Source organism: Equus asinus, chromosome 16 (genome assembly GCF_041296235.1).
Source record: "Equus asinus isolate D_3611 breed Donkey chromosome 16, EquAss-T2T_v2, whole genome shotgun sequence".
In the NCBI taxonomy this organism is placed as follows: domain Eukaryota; kingdom Metazoa; phylum Chordata; class Mammalia; order Perissodactyla; family Equidae; genus Equus; species Equus asinus.
The window spans coordinates 15714969-15741739 of NC_091805.1; the positions used below are offsets into that span (position 1 = coordinate 15714969).

Consider the following 26771-nt stretch of genomic DNA (forward strand, 5'->3'; position numbering starts at 1 on the left):
TTTGTTTTGTTGTCATGTCAAACAGATGAGTCAAGTGGGCTGTCCTTGGCCTCTCTTCTGCTGCCAAAACATTCCTTTAATAAAAACTGTAGAAAACCCATCAGACCACATAAAAGAACAATGTTTGGACTGTAGTGTCAAAAGGTCATTTGCATTCAGCATCTGAAAACGTCTAAGTTTAGTTTCCATTCTTAAAACATTTCACACCTTCTTTTTCCCTCAACATAATGCCTACCAATGTTGAAGTTTGAGCTACTATATTCTTGCATTTCCTATACATTTGTTTTCTCTCTACATTGGATATCTTTCTTTACAGTGAGTCATCTGTATTGTGTGTAAGCGCGTATGGTCTTTTTGCTCCCTCTCTCCCCCATAAACATGCAAACACAATCGTTCAGCTTCAAGTGTTCTCCGAATGGAGCGTACTTTAATCACATATTAGGAGTGAAATTCAGTTGAAAGCTCAAGAAACCATCAACTGCAAAATGGCAGCAAACAAGCCATGATTTTGAGTTTCCCCATTCACTTTTAGGAATACAAAAACACTTAAGTTCTTGGTTATTTTTAATCATTTTTTTTATTGTATAATGTCGATAACATATGAGTTTAAAAAAAGATTTAGAATAACAATAAAAGAGCAAGATGGTCTCAGCTAATTTCTTTATAAAATATTGTAAACTTCTCTGTGATTTTATTTTAGTCACCAGCCAAATCCCTGCAAACATTATTTTAAATGACAATTATTAACCAAACACTTCCCTCATTACACGAGTAACATTTATCTCTTTGGCTCTGATATGTTTTTATAACTCCTTCCTTGAAAGTATGGAGACTTCTAAAAAGAATAAGTACTTAAAAATAAAACTGAAATGTAGCTTAATTTCAGAGAATCAAATATGTGAAATTGTTTGGTGTTTATTAGAAAGGTTAAAGAGCACTAAGTGTACAAAAATATTTTAAAGATAAATTAGTTGAAACCATTTTATTATTTTATTTTAATTTTGAATCTTTTTTTTTTTTTTTGCTGAGGAAGATTTGCCCTGAGCTAACATCTGTTGCCAATCTTCCTCTATTTTTTATGTGAGCCGCCACCACAGCATGGCCTCTGACAGATGAGTGATGCAGGTTTGTGCCCAGGACCCAAACCCATGCCTCCAAAACAGAGCATGCCAAACTGAACCATTAGGCCACGGGGGCTGGCCCAAACCTGTATTTTTAAACTCAAGAACTCACAGCTAATTAAAGTGACACAGCAAAAAATGTCCACTTCTGTGAATGTTTCACAATCATAACCAATAATCACCAGGAAAACAACTTACCTTTATGTGGCTTAACGTAAATGTTATTTTTTCCAGTTCATACAATGTGGGTGGGTTCGAGCTAATTGAGACCGAAATTACTGAAGAGATGACTCTTTCTTCCTCTTCAGAATTATCATGACTTTGAGATTCCAATAAGAGGTTGTCAGATGATGAAAACAAAGGACCAACACTCTTATAATATAAAAATGCAACTGCAGCATTGCCTATCAATCAAATAGGTGTATTTAGTGAAATTCTTACAAAACAAAAATGTATTTAAGCTCTTAAAATAAACATGAAAATTGAACACACAAAATTTTTACTCTAGGGGAATCATACAAATACCCAGATACTGAAATGTGAATCATAATAAGTACACGCCTACATCATCACATCATATTAAGACATATTCTCTGACCTCTATGACTCTGAAACTGATCATGGACTGTAGCATCCCCTTTGTACAAACTATATTTAAGAGAAAAAAGGCTTTAGATAAATTTACATCCAAATAATGATTAAGAACCAAAGTGTGAAATGTATTCACTGGCAAGATAAAATTTGAGTTATTACTTCATTGTGCAAATATATGAATTAGAAAGATATTGGGAGAAAATTATCACTGACTTACAGTATTAAGAAAGTTTAGAATTGAACGAGTTGTGAGATGCCACTGAGTTCAACCTCATGTCCCCTGAAATGTTTCCTATTTAATATTGATGACAGATAGTTGTGCAGTCCCAGGGTAGGAAATGTATTGCCTTTTGTGGCAGCCATTTGTCCACGCTCCCCGACACTCCTCAAATGCAGTACATCTGCACACGACCCAACACTAGAAACGTAACCTGATCAGTATAGCCTATCAGGTGATTATCTTTCCCTTAGCCTGGACACTACACCTATATTCACGGGTCTCGAATTACCTTGGTTTTCGTAGCAGCTTATTATCACTGATACTAAGTGTATGAACAACTCAACAGCTAGATCTATTACCTTTTAAAATTCCTGTTTCCATTTAGGTCATATTCCTTCTCTATTTGTTGCACAGAATTATGAACACTAAATTTATAGCTTTAGATTCCAAATTTACTCTTGGAATTAGAAGTTCTGGTTTCAGTCATTGCTCCCACTCATGTGGCCATGGGTAAAGCAGGTAACAGCTTTGAACTTCAGCTTTCTCCCTCAGAAAATGATGGTGGTGAAACTCAGCCTAGCTATTTACTAGGATAAGGTGGAGACCAAATGGAATAATACATGAGAGAATCTTCTGCAAAATTTAAAATGCTATAGTCATACGATTACTGTTATACTTATTAATTAGAAACATGATATGTTTGCTTTCGATCCTTGGGCAACTTAGGAAGAACTCTATCATATTCATTTGTTCCCTCAAGTCTGTGACACAAGGAAATAATTTGACAAGCATAAAATAATCAAAACCGTAAAGACAAATATTGATAATACTATCAAAAACATGGGACTATGATACAAGGCTGGAACCCTCCACATCACAATATCACACCAATAAATAATATTCTTTGGATATGGTTATGTGAGCTAGAAGTTGCCAAAGTGTATTGCTATTCATGTTTTCTATTTTAATCTAAAAAGGCACCACAAGAGTCACTGCTAAGAGCCTTGCTAAAATTCAAATACATTACATAGAATATTTTCCTGGACTGCCAGTTTAGAAAATTTATATCAAAGAAAGAAACAATGTCAGTATAACATGGTTGGGCTAGTGAAATGATGATGACTCTAAGAGATGACAACTAGCCCAGTCTTTGCTATGGACAGACCACGACCTGAAACAGGACCCAGAAAACTTTTCGGTCAACTTGACCTCACCTAGTTGATGAACCAGCTTCTGCAACAGAGATTTCTCAGAGGTTGCAGTGTGAGATAGTCCAAAATCAAAGGAAGTACCAAAAAAATAAGATGGATTTTAAAACTCTATTAATCACTCTTATCCTTTCTAAAGAAAAATCTTTATTTAACAGCAATTTTTGACTTTGGGTAAAAGGAGATTCATGCCACAAAGAACGCTCCAAAATCTCTTTTTAACCTCCTTTCTGAATATTGTTTCAGTATTTGTTCATTCTCACCATTTCATACCTCCTTTTTTATTTCCCAGGAAGACTAGCCCTGAGCTAACATCCACCACCAATCCTTCTCTTTTTGCTGAGGAAGACTGGCCCTGAGCGAACATCCAAGCCCATCTTCCTCTACTTTATATATGGGATGCCTGCCACAGAATGGCTTCATAAGCAATGCATAGGTACGCGCCTGAGATCTGAACCGGCGAACTCTGGGGCACCAAAGTGAAGTGTGCAAGCTTAACTGCTATGCCACCAGGCTGGACTCTGTACCTCTTAATTCCCATGATTTCTCACTAATTCTAGGCCTGATCTAGTTTTTCTCTCTCTTATCAGATCTGCACCTTCTTTCAGTAAACTAGGAGTTCATTCTCTAATGACAGGGACTAAGATTCAGTCTACTAAAAAAATTAAAAGTCCACCTGTGCCTCTCTTATTTACCTACCAATGACACTATGCAGCTTTTAACTAATGCATGTTTTTATTAACGGGTTTTGTCAATAAATGAACAATCGCATGTAGACATCATTGAGCAAGTCTCATCGGTTGTTTAGACTTGCCCTTATTTTTAAGATGCAACCTTGAGGAAGACAAATTTTCTCCCTCCGCTTTCTCAAGAGCTGATATTACTGTCTCTTTCAAATGCCAGAGTTTGTATCGTGATCATTAAATGTAACAAAACTACCACACACTCAGACAGGATCTCTTTGAAATATTAATTCCATGACAATTTCCACATCTGCACTATAAGTACTTTCAATGTCTTTATTCTCAACTTCTAAACACTACTCAAATTGTCTTTGAAAATACAACAGTTGAACACATTCTTTGCTAAATATTATATGTGTACTTGGGTAATTAGAATATGATGTAATAGAGGATGAGCCAGGGGTTCAGTGGCAGTACGGCTTAGTTATTTTTGCTTTGTTTTATGGCCATCTGTTTCGTGCTTTTGAATAAAAAATGACAAAGAATGGAGAGGATGATATCAATGGATTAGAAAAGAATCCCACATTACTATAAAAGTTTTTTTAAAAAGATGCTTTCTAAGAATGAATGTGCAGCATGTTTTTTAACAATAAAGACAATATATCATTTTATGAAATGGTATCCTTAAAGGGAACATATGTGTGTTATTGCATATATTTTTCATTTGTATTTATGACCCCCATGCATTCTTTGAGAAAATATTATAATTCATATTTTCCTGAGGTAATATATTTTGACCTATAGGGGAACAACAACAACAAATCTACTACCAGCAGAGATTTTTTTTCTAAGTCACTGCACTAAGAGAGCAGAAAAACAGTTAAATTAAAATAGCAGCTGCTAGCTTGCCTGTGGTTAGGTGACAAGGAAAAGGCTGGTCAGGTCAAGGCTGGTTTCTTTGCTAACTGCCTCCATTCTAGTGCAGGTTCTGTGCTATCTGTTGACGTCCATGGAGACAAATCTGTTAACTTCTTTGTGCCTTAGTTCCATTATACACAAAATGAAGAAATTAGGGTAGATAGTCATTAAATTAATTGCTAGTCCTAACATTCTCTGGTTCCATTTCTTAATCCTGCCTTTAGTTTAGTTGGACAGTTTACTGTAAAAAGACTCAGAAATGAGAAGTGGAAGAGAAGTCCAAGCCTACACAACAACTTTCTGTCTTTTTACCATTATCTCTATTTGTTGTCCTCACGCAATGACAAATTCAGTCTCACGATGAGGAATATGAAGGATTATTGAAGAACTACTAAAAGAACTCTGTGGAAATTATAGCATCTATTGACTGCTGCACAAAGAGTCATAAAATCACAATTCTCCTGTATATTTTTGTTAGAATCTTAACAATATCCGACAGTTACAGAGGGTGGAGGTAAGACAAGAAGGATCTAGACTTGTCAGATCCTAAAATTCCCCTCAGGTATTTATATCACAATAAAAAGCTCAAGTACAAATATGCAAATTCTGGATATAAACATAGACTATTTTTCTATAGGAAACCACATGTTGTATGCACATATGATACAATCAAATGCATGATAAGTATTTATTGCAAATCACTGATACACTGTAATAAGGTAATCAATGTCCTACCATCTGAATCATATGCAGATTTTCTCTTTGGAAATATCTTTATATAATCTCCGTCGACATTCATATGGGGATGAATATGTTTCATGTGATACGAATTAAAAAAGAAAGCTTTGAGAGCTGAAACAAAACCATAAAAATCATGAATTCTCTGAAATTAATCAATGTATTTATTTAATTAGAGACAATTTTGTCCATCATCATTGTATTTCAACTTCTTATTTACGGTGGGTAGAACAAACATATTGTGAACATGTTTCGATGTTATAATTTTTATCTTAAAATCTGATTCAAGTTTAATTTTTTGATTTCACTATGGCACTTATGGTTTAATTTTATCTTTATTGAATTAAAGACAAAATATGTATGGACACAAGGGAGCTATAAATCATAATTACTAAAGCAAAGACAAGCAACTACAATGTCTTAGAGGATGATATCTACAATATAATTTACGAAGCAGAGAATGATTGAATTAAATTCTTGAGTGGTAATTTCCTTATCTGGTGTATTTCCATTTTTTTTCCTGCAGGAACATCATAGAAATGTAGGCTCTTATATATTAGTCACAATGCTTGCTACTTTAATTTGAGTAAGTGGTGAATCCTGATGAGATAATGATTTCTGTATATCTACTATTGCATAGCAGGATGTCACCCAGAAAATATAATATAGATGTAAGCAATTATTATTTCAGAAAATGTACCTTGTTTCCTCGGAACAACTTTACAGGCATCCTCAATTTGATCCAAGATCCTAATGTTGTAAGTATGAGAGTGCATGAAGCAGGAAACATTCTAATTTACTATTTTGATTGCTTCATATTATCAAAAGTCAAAGGATTCCTAATGAGAAACTTAAATATACCACATTCAGAAAATCTGTCTGTAACTATCACTGGTCAAGGTAATAAGTCATGAGATGACTAACTCAAAATGACAAGGCAGTAATGTATTCTGAGCATTTAAATGCTGAACAGTTCAGGACTAGAAAAAGGCGGAGATGGTAGGGAGGGAGCAGTGCTTATGCATCCATCTTTTTTACTTGTACTTCATTCATATCACTTTTATAATATGCATCACTATTCATTTCTATATTGATAAAACAACTGCCAATTTAACAGTATTTAAAATACTTTCCTTCCCTTTTGAGAATGGCTTGTTTGGAAAACTCTACTGCTTAGAAATTGACCTTAGCTTCTTACCTACATCACTTGAATTAGCATCAAACTGAGTGGTCTTCTGGAAGTTCTGAGATATCCTTAAGGTAGCTTGTTCCGCAGTATGCATCAGTTTCGTAAGATGAGTTCTTCTACGATTCACAGATAACTTGTTCCAAACTATAAATGTATCTTTTTGAACAAAATTATTCACAGTTTTTACAAATTCCTGTTGAAAAAAAGTATGTATTTTAAAAATGTTGGAATCTTACATTAATCACAGATATAAGAAGAATTTTCAAGCTCAATTATATTAAGAGTTAAAGCTCAACATACTTACAGCAAGAGTTGAATTAGAAAGGGCGTCCTTGGCTGAGTTGGTGCTATTCACGTAACCCAGCAATGGGGATGATTCAGCTAATACTTCTATATATGTAATTATATCCGTTGGTGACAGATCTTTCACAGAATTTCTATAGACTTCTTGCAGCAAAGCCACAGGTTCTTTTATGGGTCTAATCTGAACAAAAATGAGTCCAGAAAAAGAAAACCAATTTAGAGTACTATTGGATCTTTTCAAGAATAAAGTTGCACGTTAAATCTATTCTGAGTTTGGTTTTCTTGTCCTACACATTAATAAGTTATTAGACTAAACCTAAAGCATACCATGCAGTACTGAAATCTGAAAGTATTTACAAAAGGTCAGCAAATAACCTAAAGTGAACAGAAATTTCTTCTGAAAAGAAATAGCATGTTTGAATTGACAATTTTTTAAGTTAAGCTAGCTTTTAACAGTTATAACAATTTGAGGTATATTTCAATCAACTAGAGAAAATTCCTTACAAGGTGATAAACTAGAAATTTGCTTTAGCTGATAATTACTCATGTTGAGATTCATACTTTCAATCAAATGACAATAATTTTACGAATGTCCTACTTTATCTGCTCTTTGAAATTTTTACTTTGAAGTACAAAATCTAGTTGCATTCAACTATGTCTCCTTAGAATGTAGGAATGGGCCTGGGGTCAAAGTGTGTTTTTACTATTTTATTCATCAAATTTCTCTACACTTTGAAAAGACTTTTCCAGTGAACTGAATAGTGAAAAAGTAACGTAAGCTAAATATGTAACAGTCTTCTTCAGTACTTTGGGGATTTTCAAATTAATCATATCTGCAGCTCAAACAAAATACTTAGAGCTCTATACGTTAGTAGTTTCAACTCTACGTGAAGATCAACTGCTTGTTACTCTTTAAAATGTGACATTGGAAGGATTTTAACTGAAATCAAAATGTCAAAATAAAACAAACTTATAATTCCACTAGTCTACTTACTTTTGTTAAAGTTTTATTAATATTTGCAGCAATACAGACATTGTCTAAATGGCAGTCTGCATTCACTTCTGTAGAAAAAGAAAAATTATATGGTAAGTTTTAAAAAATATTTTTTCCTAAGATGATCATATTGATTCCACTGATTTTGCTCACTTATTTAAACATTAAAAACACATTTTTAACATGTTTTATTTTTCATTTTATTCATTAAAATTCATTTATTTTTAAAATTTTTCATTATTGTTTGTTTTACAATTTTATTCATAATAAAAATTTTTACTTTTATTCATTAAAATACACAATGTTTCATGGAAAATGGAAGACTGTAGTTACACTAAGGAATAGAGTATGTTAACTGCATAAAACATGTGGTCTACACCTTCTATTAAATAAAACAATACCTTTTTTATTCTTGTTTCATTTTATAGATGATAAGGGAATATTGGCACATTTCTTTTTTTTTTTTTTAAGATTGACCCTGAGCTAACATCTGTTGCCAATCTTTTCTTTTTTTTCTTCTTCTCCCCAAAGCCCCCTAATACGAAGTTGTATATTCTAGTTGTAGGTCCTTCTAATTCCACTATGTGAGATGCCACCTCAGCATAGCTTGATGAGTGATGCTAGGTCCACGCCCAGGATCTCACCTGGTGAAACCCTGGGCTGTGAACGTAACCACTTGGCCACTGGGCCGGCCCCTGGCACATTTCTTAGAAAGAGTAGCTCTTTGATACTTCACAACTGTGCAATACATATTTACGTAGTTCTTTGATAAAATTTAAACTTCAATAATATGATTTACCTTGACAGTAAGTGCCGTCATTAGGTGTGAACTGTGATTTTCCTGTGGATGTCTGATAACCTTCCTTGCAGGAGCAGTTATACCCACCATCCACGTTTTCACACACTGCGTGATCACCACAGGCAGCGGATTCGCTGCACTCATCTATATCTGGAAATATTTGAAAAATTAAATTTTTTAGTTAGTGCTCATAGAGTTACTACCTTGTTGATGATAGTATTACATACGGTGAGTGATTTCATACCAAATTTTACAAGAAAGCAGAGAAAACCCCATCATTTGGAGAATGACAAAGCAAACTTAGCTGCACGTATTTTTGTATTTTTTTAACTCTGATTTAATTGACCCAATTTGACAGTGTTAAATCTCATTTAAGGACCAAACTCTTAAACTGTTTTCTGAATAGCATGATTCATCAACAAGGTCATTAAAGTAATTTCCATCATTGACAATGTAACATTTAGTCCTAATTTAATCAAGACTCAATTTTTAAAATACATTTAAAATTTTTTGCTTTCTAGTATTACACTAAATTGATTGTAACAACTCAGTTTAGAGTAGTCTGGAGGACAAAACAGAGTGGCCCATTTTCTTTCATTTTTGCATGTAAGTTAACCTAAAAATTACGATGTAGCAGAAGGTGTGATTCAATTCCCTTAAAATTTTACCACAACTTATTACTTTTGTTCAGGTTATATTTTATTGTGATTCTCAATGTACGGCCATCATAGATAAGGTAACAAATTGTACAGCATTAAGTCTTAGATTTTCAGTAGTCATATATCAAAGCCACAGTAAAAATGCTACATTATAAGCTTGTATAATTTATATTCTTAATTTAAAATTTTACATACTACAGTGAAACATGTCTTAAAGTTATAAATATAGTATAAATACTCTGCCAGTAGGCAGAATTCCAATAGGGAACGATTCCAAGTAACTGAAGAGTCCAGATCATTACCCTAAATTAATGCAAAGGTTTTTGTGTTCCCCACCTAGCTCTGACATCTTAGAGCTACTCTAAGTGGCACAATACTGTTTGCCATAAAAAACGGGGGAGTAATCAAAGTCCAATTTAAAACGTCACCTAGCTGGTTATCTTAAATGCAGCTGATCCTAATTTCTCACTTTAAAGATGCAATAAAGACACAGAAAAACATTAAAACTCACACCACGAAAAACTGGAACTGACAATAAACCTCTTGCCAAATTCTTGAAGAAATTTACATTAGCTAGAAAGGTGATGGTACTAGATTTAAGAAGACAATTAACAGCCCAGGCCAGAAAAAAGGTAGAAAACCCCTTGTTCTCCTGCCAAGTCTCTATATTCACCATCTGTTCGCCACAGAAATCCAAGTACACTACTTTTAAAGACCCAGGAATGCCGCCCCAGTACCCTCACCCTCTTCCTCTCACTTCCATATATCCATGTTCAGAAACTGCCGCTCACACACGCACACACACACGCACACAAGGCAGAAAATAAACTAGAGGATGAGTAATGGCAGACTGACTTGTAGGATATGGAGAACCATCAGAGAAAGCATTCCAGGTTGGGCTGAAGAAAAGGATCCAGGTGGGAGCGCAGATGAGAGTTATTATTTTTCATGAAATCCATGACGTTAGAAAAAATATGAAAAGCAAAAGACTAGTCTTTTGGAGCAATGCTGAAAAAGCAGCATGTGCCATACCCAAACGGGGAAAACACCCCAAGGAGGGTGTGAACAGACCTATGAAGGATCATAAACAGAACGATTCATTTCATGGATAAGAAAGCTATGTTTTTGAATACCCACATTTTGTACTTTTAGACGCCTTCTGTGGCTAACAGGAAATAAGGTATTGATTTCTCTCAATTTCCAAATTATTTAAAAGTGTAACTTTTCTGGGGAAATTCATCCCAAACTCAAAGTCTGAGCAACACATAAATCTTGGTTCTACAAACTCAATTTCCATCTTCCCGTTTACAGTTTGGACACAGGTATATATATCTTGGTGCTCAAGATTGACTGTGCTCAGCTTTCCCCTGTGTCCTCCGCACCCTGCTGTGCTTGTGCTGGGGTCTCTGCTCTACTTCAAGCCCTCCCACCACCACTCGCTCAGCTGCCTGGTATCCATCACGTCAGCCTCGGACCAAGTAGAGTATTTCAGATTCTGAATTCACTAAGTGACAAAATGTTAATCTGTGAGGATAATAAGGAGGTAGTGTCCTAGGAGACTAGCATTCAAAATTAGGATTCTACGAATCTTTATATTCTGACTCCAAACGTTATAAAAGAAACATCTGACCAAAGTAATGCTTTTCAAACCTTAAACATCCCATCACACTAATGTTTTCCAAATTGCTTATACCTTCCTGGTTTATACTTTCATTTCCATAACTTACTACTAAAATTGTGGAAGCGAGGTTTGTTGAATCGGATAGCATTCTTATTCTGGGCCTCAGCAGTAGTTTATTGATTTTAACTTAGTAGTGGAGTGCCTGACTACCACAGCCAGCTGCAGGCCGGGGCAGTGAAAGAGCTTCCACTAGCCTCAGTCTATCACTCTATGCCCCTCTGCTCCCTATAATATGGAGAGAATCATAAAATATTGAAAGAGTACGCCACGCCCAAAGGAGATGAAACCGGCCTAGCCAAAATGAATGTGACTGCCATTTTGCAGCAAGATCCATGCTAACTTCTCTTATAATCTCTTGCGGGATTGTGACAGATGTAATAAAACCACAATGCATCCTCCCCGCTACAGGTAAAGGCCCTGTGGAAGACCTTAATTCAAATCCTGACTCTAATACTCATTAGCTTGGTGATCTTGGGTAATATTGTAAAAAATATTTTTTAACTCAAAAGAATTATTTTTCATAACAAATGACCAAATGCATGTGAAGCTGTTTGGAGTGGTGCCTAAGATATAGTAGGTGCCTGATATTGTCATTGGAGATCAGGTCCAGTGATTCCATTTGTATTGTGTGTTAATAGCAGGAGCCCTGTGAATACGTAGGTTTGGAGAAAACAGATTGATAACGAGTGTCTCACTAGACTGCCATGTCTTGGTATTCCCCGGAGCTGTAAAAGAGCCAGAGAACCCTCTCCCTTATCTTAATAAAAGCTAAATTGCTACTATGTAATTACTGCGGTCAAGCTAGAATTGACAAACCATATTTAATAACTGATCCACTTTTTCTATAAACAACCTAATACTCGACTTAATACTAATAACTTGATTTCACTAAATGTACGCACACCATAACAATCATTTGCTTGTTTTGCACATCAAAAAACTCATTTGCTACATTTTCATTAATAAGGTCATGCTTGTTTTTCATGTCTACAACGAGCCAACCCAGCGGTATTTTATCATAATCATCTTTCAAAACATGACCATATGATTGTTTTGATTCTTAAATTTTCATCAATAGCTGAATTTTCTAATGTTGTTTAACTCACAGACTGCAAAGAAAAGATAAAATGTCCAATTACTGGGAGTAATTTGCAAAGACGAAATTAAATGCTAATATTATTCAAAGCCATGAAAATATCTAAAGTTACCAGAGCGCCTAAGGCAAGAGAATGTAAAAAATTACAAGCAGTAAACACTGCTCTTCAGCACTCGGTGAACGTGGAGTTCTTGGGTTCTACTCATCTAGCCGTGGGAGAATCACTTTATTATTAGATGCCTCAGTTTCCCCATCTGTGAAATTCGAGTCTGGAACTAAGTCTCTTGGGAACTGGGAATCTGAAGTTCTGGTTACTGTGATGCCAAAGGGAAGAAAAATGTGCACAATGCCAAACCTCACTCAAAGCTTTCTGCAACAAAATTCCCTTATCTGTGGAAAATTGTATTTGAATATAGACTAAAGGCAAAGAATTTTGCTTGGGTCATTTCTGGCCCTGAATTGGAGTTTTTCATTATTTACTTATAGAGGTGCTTAATGACTATAACTACCAGACATGTCAAATTTAAGGATCAGCTAAACGTTCAAATCAGAAGCAATACACTACAAGGGGATATAGTAATGTGAAAAGGGAATAGAATTATGGTTTTCTGTTCAAATTCCCTGAGGATTATCATAGTGCGCAACGAAAATTACTACACACTGGGGAAAAAAACAGAGAAAGAGCTGCTCTGCTTCTCAAAAAGGCTTAATCCTTAACGACAACAAATTGGTGAGAAGTAACAATTTTTCAGAGAAGGAGTTTTTTCACTGAATAATCCATCAAACAAAATAGGTAGAAACTGAAGGATTCTATATTGGGTATTGAGTCTTAATATAGTCGCTGTGTTTACTGATTACCTAAAACAGGTAAAAAGGGAATTAGCAAAAACTTAGGGCCACTCCACAGTATCCCAATAATAAATGAGTATTGGGAGAAAGAGTCTTAAATTACAAGTACATAAAATGTTGGCATTCAATCATCTTTGCGTCTGTGTGTTTTCTCTGTGTCTGAGATTCAGTTTTTTCTAATACAGGAATTCTCTACTTGTAAGAAACACAGACAGAAAAATATAGCCCTCTGTGAATTGAGGTGTATGAAAAGTAAACATGATCAGATGAAAAGACAGATATCTTCTAGAGACAAGAGGGAATGGAGAGCAGAGTTAAAATTGTATTAAATTCCAGTGATTAAGACATTACAAGTTAGATTTCTTCACTAACTGGAACATGTCTAGTAAAGCTTACAGAATGACATAATTAGAACTTAACTACTAAAGATAACATAGATGCATTATGTAACAGTCTAAGACTAGCAATGAGAATACAGGCTTGAGAAGAACCAATAGTGAGATGCTGTCAGTTTTCTGGGCAGAACTTCATAGATTCCCGGTTCCTGAATATACGGTAATGCTATTCCAATACAAAGGTTTGCTGCAAACACTAAAGATAAAATTATCGTTCAACAGAAATAGCATTATTTTCTCATAGTCTACATCTTTTCTGCTCTTGCAAAGCTTGATCCACTGTATTTGCATGATTCAGATCAACGTGCAAGATTTAAATGGCCCGCTCACTTTAGTCTCCTGTGGAAACGACAATCGCTTTCTAGACACAAGACTGTGATTCTAACCCTCCCTTTCCCCTAAATGTAGCCTTGGACCTGGAGTAGCATTGCACTTCCCTTGGCTAGAAAATGAGGAGAATAAAATCTTCCCTGCTCACATAGCAGACTAGATGTTATGAACCACAGGTACACAAGACAGGATAATTTCTTTGAGACTGACATTTCACTGAGCAGTTTTCTTCGAGCATTATCTTCTAACTTATCGTGTATTAATAATAACATTGCCAGACTTCTCCTTAGCTTACTGATAAGAATCTCACTCGGGAGGTAATCCAAGGCTTTAATGTGCTCTAGATTACCTTGGATCTGTCTCTTTATCTACATAAAGTAGAAGCAGCACTATATTCCTGTCCGTGTTGCATAGAGTCCTGAGTTCCCATCCCGTATCTACCCCTGGCTCTGTGACTTAACTCTCAGGGCCTCAGTTCATCTATTGATTTTGTAGATTATTGTCAATCATGATTAATTATACTAGTGGACAAATCGGACAATTTTTTAGAAACCAAAAATGATTAAGATGATTTATAATTTATTTTCAAAGTTAAACTCCTTGGCTTCGGAGAATTTGCCTCTGATCTTTTTTTCTCAGACTGTAATCCCAATTCTATAGGATCTGGTAAACCCAATGCACGATCTGGTAAATCCTTGGACCAAATTACAATAGAAGGATATTTAAAAACATCTTCTACTCTCTTCAGACTCAGAATTATATTTCACCTAGGGAATGAACTCAAATTATTATCCCTCCAAAGGACATTTTGGTGAAACTAAAATGGTTTTCTAAATAGAACTCTAGTGTTCAGAAAAACTTAAAGCAGGGGCCAGCCTGGTGGCCTAGTGGTTAAGTTTTCGTACTCCACTTAGGCTGCCCAGGGTTCGCTGGTTCGGTTCTTGGGCGTGGGCCTACACACTGCTTATCAAGCCATGCTGTGGCAGGCATCCCACATATAAAAATAGTGGAAGATGGTCACAGATGTTAGCTCAGGGCCAATCTTCCTCAGCAAAAAGAGGAGTATTGGCAATGGATGTTAGTTCAGGGCTAATCTTCCTCAAAAAAAAAAAAGAAAAGAAAAACTTAATGCAGATCTGAAGTGTCACTAACTCTCAGCAGACAATAGTAAAAGCACTAAGACAATTCTTTCAGAAATAATGCCTTCCTGAACATTTTCTAAGTAAACGTAAAGCCCATCTCAGAGTGCATATTTATAAAAGCAGCAATATCTTTTCACACAAATGATATTTTCTTGAGTTAACATATTATTTTTAAGTGTAAATATTTATCCTATTCTGTGCTACCATGGTATATCTCATAATTTCATGAAGATTTTTTTGTAAACTGCTTGATTTTTTTTCCCCCAAAATCGCTTTTTCTTATATTCTTGGATAAATATTCCATAGTAACTGGTTATACAAAGCTGGAGAACTACAGGAATTAATGAAGCTTCTGAAAGTATTTAAAGTAGGGTACAATCAGTGACTGGCAGAATTTGGGTGGAATATAATTGAATCTCTGGAGCAATAGGAGATAGGTACAAATTTTAAACGAGAGAGTTGAACTTACCTATGCAGATGGTTCCATCATTAGTGATAAACCTCTCTTGGTTACTGCTGGATTTAAACCCAGGCACACACATACAGTAGTAACTTCCCTCCGTGTTAGTGCAGTTAGCATGTTCACCACAGGACTGCGTCAAATTTCCACACTCATTGTCATCTGCGGACGGAGCAATTTAAAACATTATTATTATATAGCTGAGATGAATTCCTAATATTTTCCATCAGTATTCAGAGATTTTGACTGTTAAATTGTTTAAGGTAATAAAACGTTTATTTCTAAGACAAGTTCGTACTGAAGAACCCACATTCCACGTTTGTCTTATTCTTGTTTAAAATGTGAAGTCTTCTTTGTAGCTGCAAAGCCAAATAGAATCTCTTACTTCAAAAGTGCTCAATATAGCCATTGAATCTGTATTGGCATATTTTTCAAATTCTATATGTAATTTAATTATAATAACGTCAATCAATCTATACTCATTTGTGAATTTATATTACTTTTTATAATTGGTCAAATGCATATCATAAGTTAAAAATGAAAAATCAGAGCTTTAAAATTGACATGCTCTAATCATGTACCATTTATTTTTATTACTTATTCGCTAGAAGAATTGTGCATTACTAGGTCTGCGCCCCTTCATTGGTCCATTAATGCATTTATTCAATACTATATGCATTATATTGTCCTATAGAAAAGTACACAAATACCAAAAAAGAGAATTATATCATGATCCATTGTCCTTACCGTTATGCACTTATAATACAATTTCTAAGAAAAGATATAGATTCATAAACCCTTTATAAAAATCAGAAAGCAGATTTATATTATCTGTCAAATAAATGAAATAGAAAGGATTAGGATGGGCTAGAGGAGAAAGAGAATATTTTCAGGTGACATTAAATCCTGTTGTGGGTTGAATTGTGTTTCCCAGAAAGACACGTTCAAGTCTTAATTCCATCTCTGTGAATGTGACTTTATTTGGAAATAGCATCTTCTGTGCTAGTTTGTTAGTGGAGCCCAAGGAAACTAATAGACCCAGCTGGCCAATCTGGGATAGGTGAGTTTCAGTTAAGACAAAGAGAAGGAAAGTCATCATAAGGAATACAAAATGTTGGGCAAAGATGAAAGCAAAGGGTAGCTGAGCCATTTCTGAAGGTAAAGGGAAGCCTGATTGGGGAGCACAGAGAGAAATCATAGGGGAATGGTTGTAAACACAAGTCAAGTTTGAAAAATGTCTTGTATTTTGATTCTCCCTTTTAATCAAACCAAGTTTAACTTCTTTTTAAAGAATGAACTGTACAGCATTTAATTCATACATAGGCTATTGCACACATACAGTGATAACTAAGAGTTGGAGACCTTCCAAATGTTTTACAAATATTAATCACTTGATCCTTACATAAACTGTAGGAAGTCGGTACCATTGTTATCCTCTATAACTGAGGAGGAAAATAAGGCATAGAGAAGAAAAGTGACTTGCCAGCGTCACATGGTCATTCAGGTGCAGAGCCAGTTAGTTTGGCTCCAAAGGCTGTTTTCTTAATTGTTGCATCCTGCTGTCTCTGCGAGGATCATTTTAAAAAGTCAAAATGTAAGATAAGAATGTATTGAATGAATTATGGGTCTATTGTGGGAGAAGGAAAGATATTAAGGTAGCGATTTCAGAAGGTAAATAGAAACTTTATATTCTATCTTTAACTTAAATTTTATTTCCACTTATCCATTTTCAAACATTACAGATAGAATTAAAGAAGCTAACATATGACAGACAGCTTGAGGAGAATTCCTCTCTTTTTTCACACATAATTACTATGGACAGGTCAGGTAAGTTTGCAAATCCCATTCTTCCAAGGTATTCAACCTATTAGTTTCATCCCATAATTTTACCTTACTATTTATATGTGTTATCACTTTGACTTATTATATTAATTATAACAGGCCAATTGCTACAAATATTTCTAAATATGTAACAGCTCAGCACAATGAAAGATTTGTTACGGCTCCAGTCAGAGACTAGGATTAGTGTTCAGGTCGATGGTGTGGCTTCTTCCACAATGGTTCAGGGACTCGGGCTTATTTCATCTAATGGCTCCACCACCTCATAGGGCCTCCAAGCCCTCTGTATTCATCCAGGTGGGGAGTGGGAGTCGAATAGAGGGTAGGAAAGTTATGAGCCATGGCTATAAATGATACCCATCACTTTGGTCCACATTGTCTTCACTAGAATTCATTCAAACAGCCACACCTAACTACAAGAGACGCTGGAGGCCGGCTGCGTGCCCAGGAAGAAGAAAGAAGAGACTGCGAACAGCAAGAGTTCTCTGCCAGACTTATTCTTTCACAAGGATAATGATACTTATATAATGAAACCAGATACATATATAGACAAACATCAAAAAAGTTACCAAATATAAGAAAATCATTTTGATTAATACCAAACCAAAATAAAATAATTGATGGGAACACAAAAGGGAGATAACATTATACTTGTAATGCTATTTTAATTTTCTAAATCAAAAAATATCATTTGAATTAGGTACATTCACTGCATTAATAGCTTTTACTCTTTCCTTGGCCAACCATTTATTTTACATCTGTTTTTAATTTGTGTTGATATTTTGGTTTTGTGTCTCTGATGGGAGATGAAAGGAGAACCATGGCACTGCCGCTGACTTCCAGAACACGAGTATCTTGATGAGAGGACGGAGATGTAAGCAAAGCGGAAGAGTGAAGTGTGAGAGTGGTGAAGGAAGCCTGCAAAGGTGAATAACGGACTCATTCAATTTACTTGAGTGGGGAGAAAGGTCAGAGAAGATTTCATTGAGTCTTGAAAGATGAGGTTTTCCTGCATTACATTTTTACATAATTCTCTTTGGATGGAATTTTACATATTATGGAACAGTTAAAAGATGTTGTGAACAGAGAAGAAAATAATGTCATTGAGGTCTTTTCACCTCCCACCTGAGGGTAGGTTGGTTTCCTGCCTTGGAGCTTCCATACAGGTATGCTAATCTTATTATTATTGCTATTTAAGTTAGTATAAATCTGGTCCTGTTACACCCTCCTTAAAATTCTGGGCTTTAGTACGTAATGTAAGGTCCTTCATAAGTGAATGAGACTTGTCCCTTCTCTATGGAGAAGTGAGCTCCCAAAGTCTGGGAACCAGTTTAAGTCAATCATCCTCACACATACATAATAACAAAGATATTTATGAAGAATCTATGATGTACAATCTCAAAATGTTCAGGGATTGCATCAGTATGAACAGGGTATATTCATATTAAACACAAAAAAAGATCAAAATTAGTTTCCCCATAATTCAGTTTTTAAAATTCCAATAATTTAATGCTGCTCTTTATAATTCTTTAACAGATTGCTGGAAAAAAAGAGAGAACATAAAAATCATTTGTAATGCTATTACACAAAGCAACCACTCATCCTTTGAGGCACTTCCATTTTAAAGATAATTCAGATTGGGTAAAATATCCACTTCTGTATATGGCTTTATAAAGTACCATTATATTAACATTTTTTCCCAGGAATTATTCCATGTTATTAAAAGCTATCCAAAACATCAAGAAAATGGTGCTATTTCATTTTATGATGTACAAAAAATATAATTTACTTTACAATAGCTCTCTGGAAACAGACTTTCAAATATTTGAGACCCGGCATTGACTGTTAATCATGAGGTCCACAGCTCCACAAATGTAAGATCTTCATTACCCTGAGGATACCCTTGAATTCAGATCTATCTCATGGTGAGACCGGCAGGACCCTGGGTTAGCCTCCTTTGCTAGGCCTGAAGCAGTCCTGTCCCTAAACAGAAGAAGCAAGCAGCACCTAGAGTGCCTTTAGCTCTGAGCACACACCCAAATCTCGACTTTGGACACACTACCATTTCAACTGCTTGGAAAAAGCAGTCCAAGAGGAAAATCAGTCAGCCTGTGAGAAGCAAGATCATTTTCTCCATCATCACCAGCAAAGCTAGGCCAGGCCTCACACCTAAGGGTTTTTCATGTTATGGTATCAGATCTCTTTTTACCTTACCATTGGCACCTCTCTGACTTTTGAGTTCTACCCCTTGCCGTCTTGAAAGTCCTAATCCCCAGCTTGTGACCTGATTTATTCTTGGGTAAATAGAAGGACAGGGCAGCAAGAGAAGAGTTTTGAGCAACCCCTTGAGGCCAGCAGCTTGGAGACATGTAAGAGCAAAAGCTGAGCTCTCAAAAGCTTGCATAGGCAAAGCAGGGAACTGAAAGTTTGACTCCACCAGATGCCAGACGATAGAAGGTGCTGAGCCTTATGATACCGAGAAGTACACAGCTCACCTAAAGCATTTAAAATTTTAAAAATTTAAAAAGCATACTTAAAACACTTTTTTCAGATTTAGCATTTGGCCATGCATTTTTCTCCCCTAAACTAAAGCATGTAGAGGTTGGAGTAGTTGAGGAAAATTGCTGAAAAAACGATAATAAAGTAAAACAATTTGCAAATGGCCTTATATAAAATGCTGAAGAGTTAATATCTTATTAACATGTGTGCATTTAATTATTAATCTATGTATTCTGTATAAAGAGATATGTGACTCTAGATGACCATATGTACTTACATGCTCAGAAAGCGAACATATATGTTCATGCATACATTCAAAAGAAGTCAGTCTAGTTTATTAAAATTACCTGAGAGTAGCTCACAAATTGAACACAAGCATCTAAATCAAGTTAAAGAAAAATATTTCACACACGTTGGGTTTGATTCAATCATTCAGTTACTCAAATATTTATGGAGTTTTCCAGTTCCCCAGTGCGAATATGGCTATACTGGGAAATAAGTAAAAATTAATCAAAAAGTCAAGATCTGTGCCCTGCTGTCAGAGTTCACATTCTAAAGTAAGTTAACACAGGAGCATGTAATTGAGTTCTTATTAAAATAAAAGTTTCCATTTTTATCTCAAAATTTGACTCCCTTCACGGCATACTGGGAGAAGTTTATATTAACTTTAGAAGGAATTCTGCTTTCATATCAGCTATTGGTAATATAGAGAATGATGAAGATTGTGTCTCTTGTGGTTTATAGCTGCAAAAATGATATGCGAAAATACAGAGGAAAAGGACTCAGTAGGTCTGAGGCACTGGTCACAGTCCAAGAAAATGAACCACTTTTTAGCACCTGACTGTGTGTCTAAAAATAAATTAACATACCAATATGTTATTTGACTCCAACATATTTTTAAAAGTCTTGGGTAACATATTAATAGGCAGAAAAAACAAAGATTGACACTGATTTTTGTGTCTCTCCCTACTGTGTGGTTTTGAGCACTTGACCTCTTAGGTTTCTTAACAAGAATTTGGAAATAAAAATATTTCCTTATCTATCTCCCAATCTTCTGGACTGGATATAAAATATGGACCAATTCCCTAATGGTCTGACTCAAATTTTGTTCGGTAAAATACCACTTATCTGAGAGTAACTTCATCTCTTCCCCCAAGATAGTGGAGACAGGCAAAAAACAGTCTTTGTGAAGTAATATATAAATTTGAATTATTTAAATAGCCTTAAACATTCCAGTGTCCAGCTTTATAATTAATTTTCAAGGAGAAAGTTTCTTTGGATGGGTATGCTAGAGGAAAATAGAAACCTCCTTCTTTTGCGCTCTTATTTCCATTGTTCAAATCAATTTACCAGTTATGCTATCCATTCTCTGTAACTCCATATTTAATCCTTCTTGTGGGATTATAGATTAGGATGTCATTTGAAAAATTCATTGTAACAGTTAAATTTGAGATAAATTTTTAAAATTTATTAAAAAAATGCTAATAAACAGAAATAATTGGCATTCTTTCAGCAAAAATTGTTACTGGCTCATGTCTAATATGCTGAGTTCAGTCAGCATTGCAAGGACAAAGGCCTGCACACAGCCTGTAACATAATAGGATCCATGGCTACCGGAGAAGATGGACAAAGATTCCAATTATTAAAATGTAATGTGTGTAATAAATAAAAGAGGTATTCAGCAGGACGGTGGTAACTCAGAGAAGAGAATAATTTCCCCGGCAAGTTTTCCGGGTAAAAGGGTGAAGGCTACTTGCAGGAAGAGTTAGAAGACATGGAGATGCGGGAGCCGGGCATTGAAGTATAAGAAGAATTTAGACAAACAGAAGGGCCCCAATAATCCATTTAGACAAAGGAAAGAGCTTACCTAAATGCCTGGAAGCCCTCAGGAGCAGGATTATTTAGAGGAGAATAATATTGTTGAATACTAGGCATGAGGGTAGAGGCTGTAGGGCAAGACAATCGCTGCTGGGAAAACATTTGCTAAGAATTTGGGACTATATTCAGTGGGTAAAGGATGGCCATCATCAGATTTTATGTAGTGGAGAAATCTGATTGGATTTGAATTTCAAAACAGTTTTTGAAATATAAGGAAAATTAGCTAAGATCCAGGCAGATCTGCTAAAACACTGTAAGACACGAAGAACCCACAAAAGCAGAGTCAAGGAGAAAGAGGGGTGGGCGATATTTTAGAAATATTTAGGTGTTAAAATTCAGTGATCTGAGGAGACACAGGAAAGTGGGTAGGATTAAACTAGATTAGGTACGAATTGAAAACTGTGTGATCTGGATAAGCTACACGCAGATCTTTATATTATTATTTTTACTTCTGTGTGTTTGAAATTTTTCATAATAAAATAATTTAAAAAATATTAGTGAGGCTTGGAGACTAACTGGATATGAGTTAGTTAGAGAGAGAGGGAGCAAGGATGACTCCTAGGGTCTGACTTGGAGGAACCGGATGGATAAATTGACCCATTAATCAGGACAGGGAGAAGCAGAAGAGGACCTGTCTTTGGGGCTAAGAGGGTGAGTTTACTTTTGGGCATGGAAAGGCTGAGGTGCCTGTAGGACACTCAGATAAGAGTATCAACAGTTGGATAGTCAACCGTGTGGCCATAAATTGTTTAAGCACAAGGTGGAGCTCAAGACCCCTTTCTTCTCTTCCAGAGGATGCATCCAAATCAAGAGCCTGGCATTTACCAGGTCCAGAGCAAGGGGCAAGCCTGCTGTCTTTGCACTTGTCTCTGGATGGCCCTCTCTCCTGACTCTGCCTGCTTTGAGCTCAGTAGTTTAGATGAACTTTGCTGTGGGCATTATTGCACTCTTGCTCTTCCTTTTGTTTTTGGCATGCTTTTACTTGGGTTTGCCCCTTCCTACCAACTGAGTGATAAAATCCTGAGGTTAGGATGTAAGAGTAGAGAAAAAGAACCAAGGAAACCCTTAACTTATTTTTCTTCCCACTGTTGACCAGAAAAATCCTTGGGGTTCCACCTGGTTCAGTCTAGCTCACCAAAAAACCGCACAGGAGTTTACAATAATAAGCACAGGCATATGCCAGAAATAGCCTCTCTCAATGTATTTTTGGGCAGCTTGTTCCTGTGGTTGGTGGTTACCTGTGGGCTTATATTAAAACTGGATGAGTGTGATTTATACCTAGGAATCTGAAAGAAGAGAGGAAACATTTGTCAGGTATTCTGCTAGATGGTTTATTTTATTTTATTTAATCATTATCATAACACAATGATTGATATCGTTTCCATTTTACTTATGAGGAGACTAAAGCTTAGATGGATTAAATCATGCAAGTTTAGAGAGAGAATCTCTTGGACAAGATTTTTATGCTTAAGATTGCTTGGCTTTAAAGACCAAGTTGTATCTTTGCCTTGTTGAACCAAGTGTACTTTGTCATAAAGCATGCTTCCAAACAAGGCCCAAGTAGTGGGCATCTAATTCTCCAAATTCAAGAGTGATACTAAGTACCCTAGTAATGACATATTTATGGCAACAAACCATATAGTTATATTACTTTCCGTGCAATAAAGTAGAATATACTGGTTTTATAAGACACTGGCATTCCAGAATCTGAACAAGATTCTAGTTTGTATTCCATTTTTCAATCTATTGACCACAGACGGGGAAAAATAATTTAAAAAGAGAAAATATTCCCCCTCTTTTCCTAGCACCTGAGATATTATTAGCGGGGCTCAAATTGATTATAACAACTGGAAAGCCAAGGAAGGTTAACAGCAGCATCACTCTTACACACATTTTCCCTCTGGACATGATTGCAGTATTGCTCCGTAAATTTGAACACTAAAATGACTATAACCATTATGTGATTCCCTGTGAAACAGGCCCTCTATGTCAAAGGTGGAGCAATGTGGAAGTTTTTTTTCTATTTCTCCCCAAGGCAGCCTGCTGGGCTCATTTGTTTTCAGTAGCACTGGCAATTCTCTTCTCATATCCAGCACTCTAATGAACTTAGAAAAATCATCATCGTTAGCCTCCTCAATTATGGACTTTCAATGGTTTGTATTTTTCTTGGGAATATCAAGATAAATACATAGGTAAGGAGGTAAGAGGGAAGGAAAGGTCAGCAGAAGGAAAAGAAATAAAGGCGAACTGCAATGAAACTAGAATGAATTCGGTCAGTCAAGAAAAGTAACGGAGTTACTGCTTCCACGCTGGACCTGTCATTACCATCCTCTATATAAGACAAGGAAAGGTACCAAAGGAAAAACATAGAATTACATCTTTTTTCCCCTCTGGGAATTTCTTCTGCACCTGAATCTTTAAGTGCAGGCCAGACTACGAGTACAATACACACATAACCCACCCCTCCATATATACGTATTCACATACGCAGAAGTATTATGATGGATAAAAAAATAAATCCAGTCCAGAAGATATACTTCCCACTTTTCCACTGTTGATTAAAAAACACATAGTGTAAACTCACATTTCCCATGACTGTGGATTTAATGAGTCCCATTCAGTACAGGAAAAGTCAGACACATCAAATGTAAAACGTTAGAATTATCATGGTAAAGAAAGGAGAATTACACAAGAATAAAGTGTTTATGCTGAGTATTTATTATTTTTTAAAACTTCTTTAGTGGAAATGTTTTTTTTTTTAACTGTGTAAAACAACAAGCACAATTTCAAGTTTTTTTTGAAAGGATCAGATTTTGCAAAGGATATATAAGCCAGGAAAAAACAAAAGAACATATAGAATAGTCTCTGTTGCTGTTTTTGCATTTACTTGTATTCTGAGGGTAATGTAGCACAGAAAAAAAATGTTCCCAGTTTATACGACTGTCATTTTTTGGTCCTCTCTTTGTCAGAACTATTAAAGAACAGACTTCAGAGGAAACAAGCAATAGTGGGCACATAGAAGAAAAAGAACCCATCTTATTTCTCTAGACACTGGAAACCACCTTTCTTGTTCATTGGATGCGGAGGATAGGATAAAAATTCTCATACATTTATTTCAAATTATGAATCAACAATTCTGAAATTTTTTTCATTCCATTGGATCTATCAACTGTATTAGTAAAGATGAATAATATTCTTCTAGTCTTTCTGGTACTTGAGTGGTGGTGATGAAATTGTTTTTGAGAAACTAGTTTTATTGATTTTTGTTTCTAATCGTTAAAGTAATGCACATTCAAGGGGAAAATCAAATCGATGACTGAAGAATCTTACAAGTTCTCAGTTGCAAAAAGACTTGTCAGTTTACAAAGGAAAAATGATTAGACTAGTATCAGATTCTCATTAACATAACTGAGAGACAGTGGGGTAGCGTGTGTAAGTCATTGAGATAAAATGACTGTGATCCTATAATTCTCTAACCAGCTAAAGAAATCTTTCACTTATCAGGGTGAAAAACATTTGTAGAAATACATAGATTCAGCAAGTACATCCCCTATGCTCTCTGAGTGAAGGAAACATTCAAGATAGTGTTCTAATCAAGTAACAATGAATTTAGAAGACAGACCTCAATGCAGGGGAAAATTAGATAGAGGTGTAAACAGTGGTGGACAATAAACCCTGCAATAGGTAAACTCAAATGAATGATTACTGTATGGTTATGAATGTGTCATATAAGAGATAATTAGAATTCTTATAAAATATTTACTGAGGGCCAGTCCCAGTGGCCTAGTGATTAAGTTCAGCGCACCCCACTTTGGTGGCCCAGGTTCATTTCCTGGGTATGGACCTGCACCACTCATCTGTCAGTGGCCATAATGTGGCGGTGGCTCATAAACAAAAAGAGGAAGATTGGCAGTGGATGTGAGCTCAGGGCAAATCTTCCTCAGCAAAAAAAAAAACAAGTTAAAAAAATAAAATATTTGCCAAAAGGAAAAGCTAATATATAGTCTGGACACAGTAGGATTTATAGAGTTCATATGATTTTTGGTCAGGGTGAGGCTAGAGTACAGTAGGCAGGTACAGTACACTGCAGAGATGACATGTTGTCACCTAGTTTTAGTAAAGCCCAAAAAAATATATTTCATTATAAGCATCAGGAATAGGAAATGAACTGAAAAGTCACAGTTGAACTCTCAAAAAAGCAAAAGAAAAAGGGATGAAAAGTATAGTGACAAAGTTGAAATTAGGAAGAAAATGAAACTATAAGTAAAAATAAAATAGCTAACATGAAATAATTTTGGTGAAATAAAAGTATCAAGCAAATATATCAACTGGTAAATGGGAAAGACCCATATTACCCCAATATAAGACATGACTTGTTAGATTAGATTACAAATGAAATCTAACTATATTTTGTTAATAATAAACCTACATAAAGTTTAAATTAAAGCAGTCTTAATGATAAATTGAAGGACAAAGAAAATAGGGATGGCACATTTAATATCAAAGTATGTACCTACATCACTGCCAGCCTGACAATTATTAACGTGACTTTATTTCCTTGATTTTAAGATGTCATACACTTTATGACACTTCAACAATGTGATAAAATAGTTTGGAGAAAAATAAAAACTATATCCAACCTACACTTGCTCAAAATTTAAACATTTATCCATACAACTATGTAGCACTTTCTTTCCTGTATCATAAAATCGACGCTAATTGCTTTTCACATTATATTCTACAATTATTTGGAATTCCCTTTGGCGTCCAAGAGTACATAGGATCACGATGATATGCTGCCTTCCGGAACTTGTGATCATAACTTGACCTATGTACTACATTTAGGTGTGACAGATATTACTGAAATGCAAAAACTATCAGTTTTGTCTGCATTTTCTTTTTAGCTAAACTAGGATTTTGCTCCTTTCCCTTTGGCCACATTGCAAAGCAGTGAAAATGTACAGAAGTTCCTCAGCACTCAGCTTTAAGCTGTGACAGATAGATGTCCCAGGCCTCGTGGATACTCCTTCCTGGCACGTACGTTGGCTGTACCAACTTCACCTGGCCTCGCACATTTTATTACCCATTCCTAGAGATATGATTGTGCTAATATCCGAGCAAGAAATGGCAATGAACTTACAACTTATTTCTCTATCAGCCAACAAGTTCATCTTAA

The 26771-nt window shown here is 35.6% G+C and overlaps 1 protein-coding gene across 2 annotated transcripts in view; it reads right to left on the reverse strand.

The window, feature by feature from the left end:
* Nucleotides 1-26771, reverse strand: part of ADGRL4 (adhesion G protein-coupled receptor L4) — a 106594-nt gene that overhangs the window by 33435 nt on the left and 46388 nt on the right. For both annotated transcript variants that reach the window (XM_014850013.3, XM_044749279.2), the window contains exons 3-9: nucleotides 15389-15541; nucleotides 8768-8917; nucleotides 7969-8036; nucleotides 6976-7155; nucleotides 6681-6864; nucleotides 5480-5596; nucleotides 1320-1525 (exon numbers count right to left, since the gene is read on the reverse strand). In XM_014850013.3, the coding sequence (XP_014705499.2) occupies nucleotides 1320-1525; nucleotides 5480-5596; nucleotides 6681-6864; nucleotides 6976-7155; nucleotides 7969-8036; nucleotides 8768-8917; nucleotides 15389-15541 (1058 nt within the window). The remainder of the gene's footprint in view (nucleotides 1-1319; nucleotides 1526-5479; nucleotides 5597-6680; nucleotides 6865-6975; nucleotides 7156-7968; nucleotides 8037-8767; nucleotides 8918-15388; nucleotides 15542-26771) is intronic.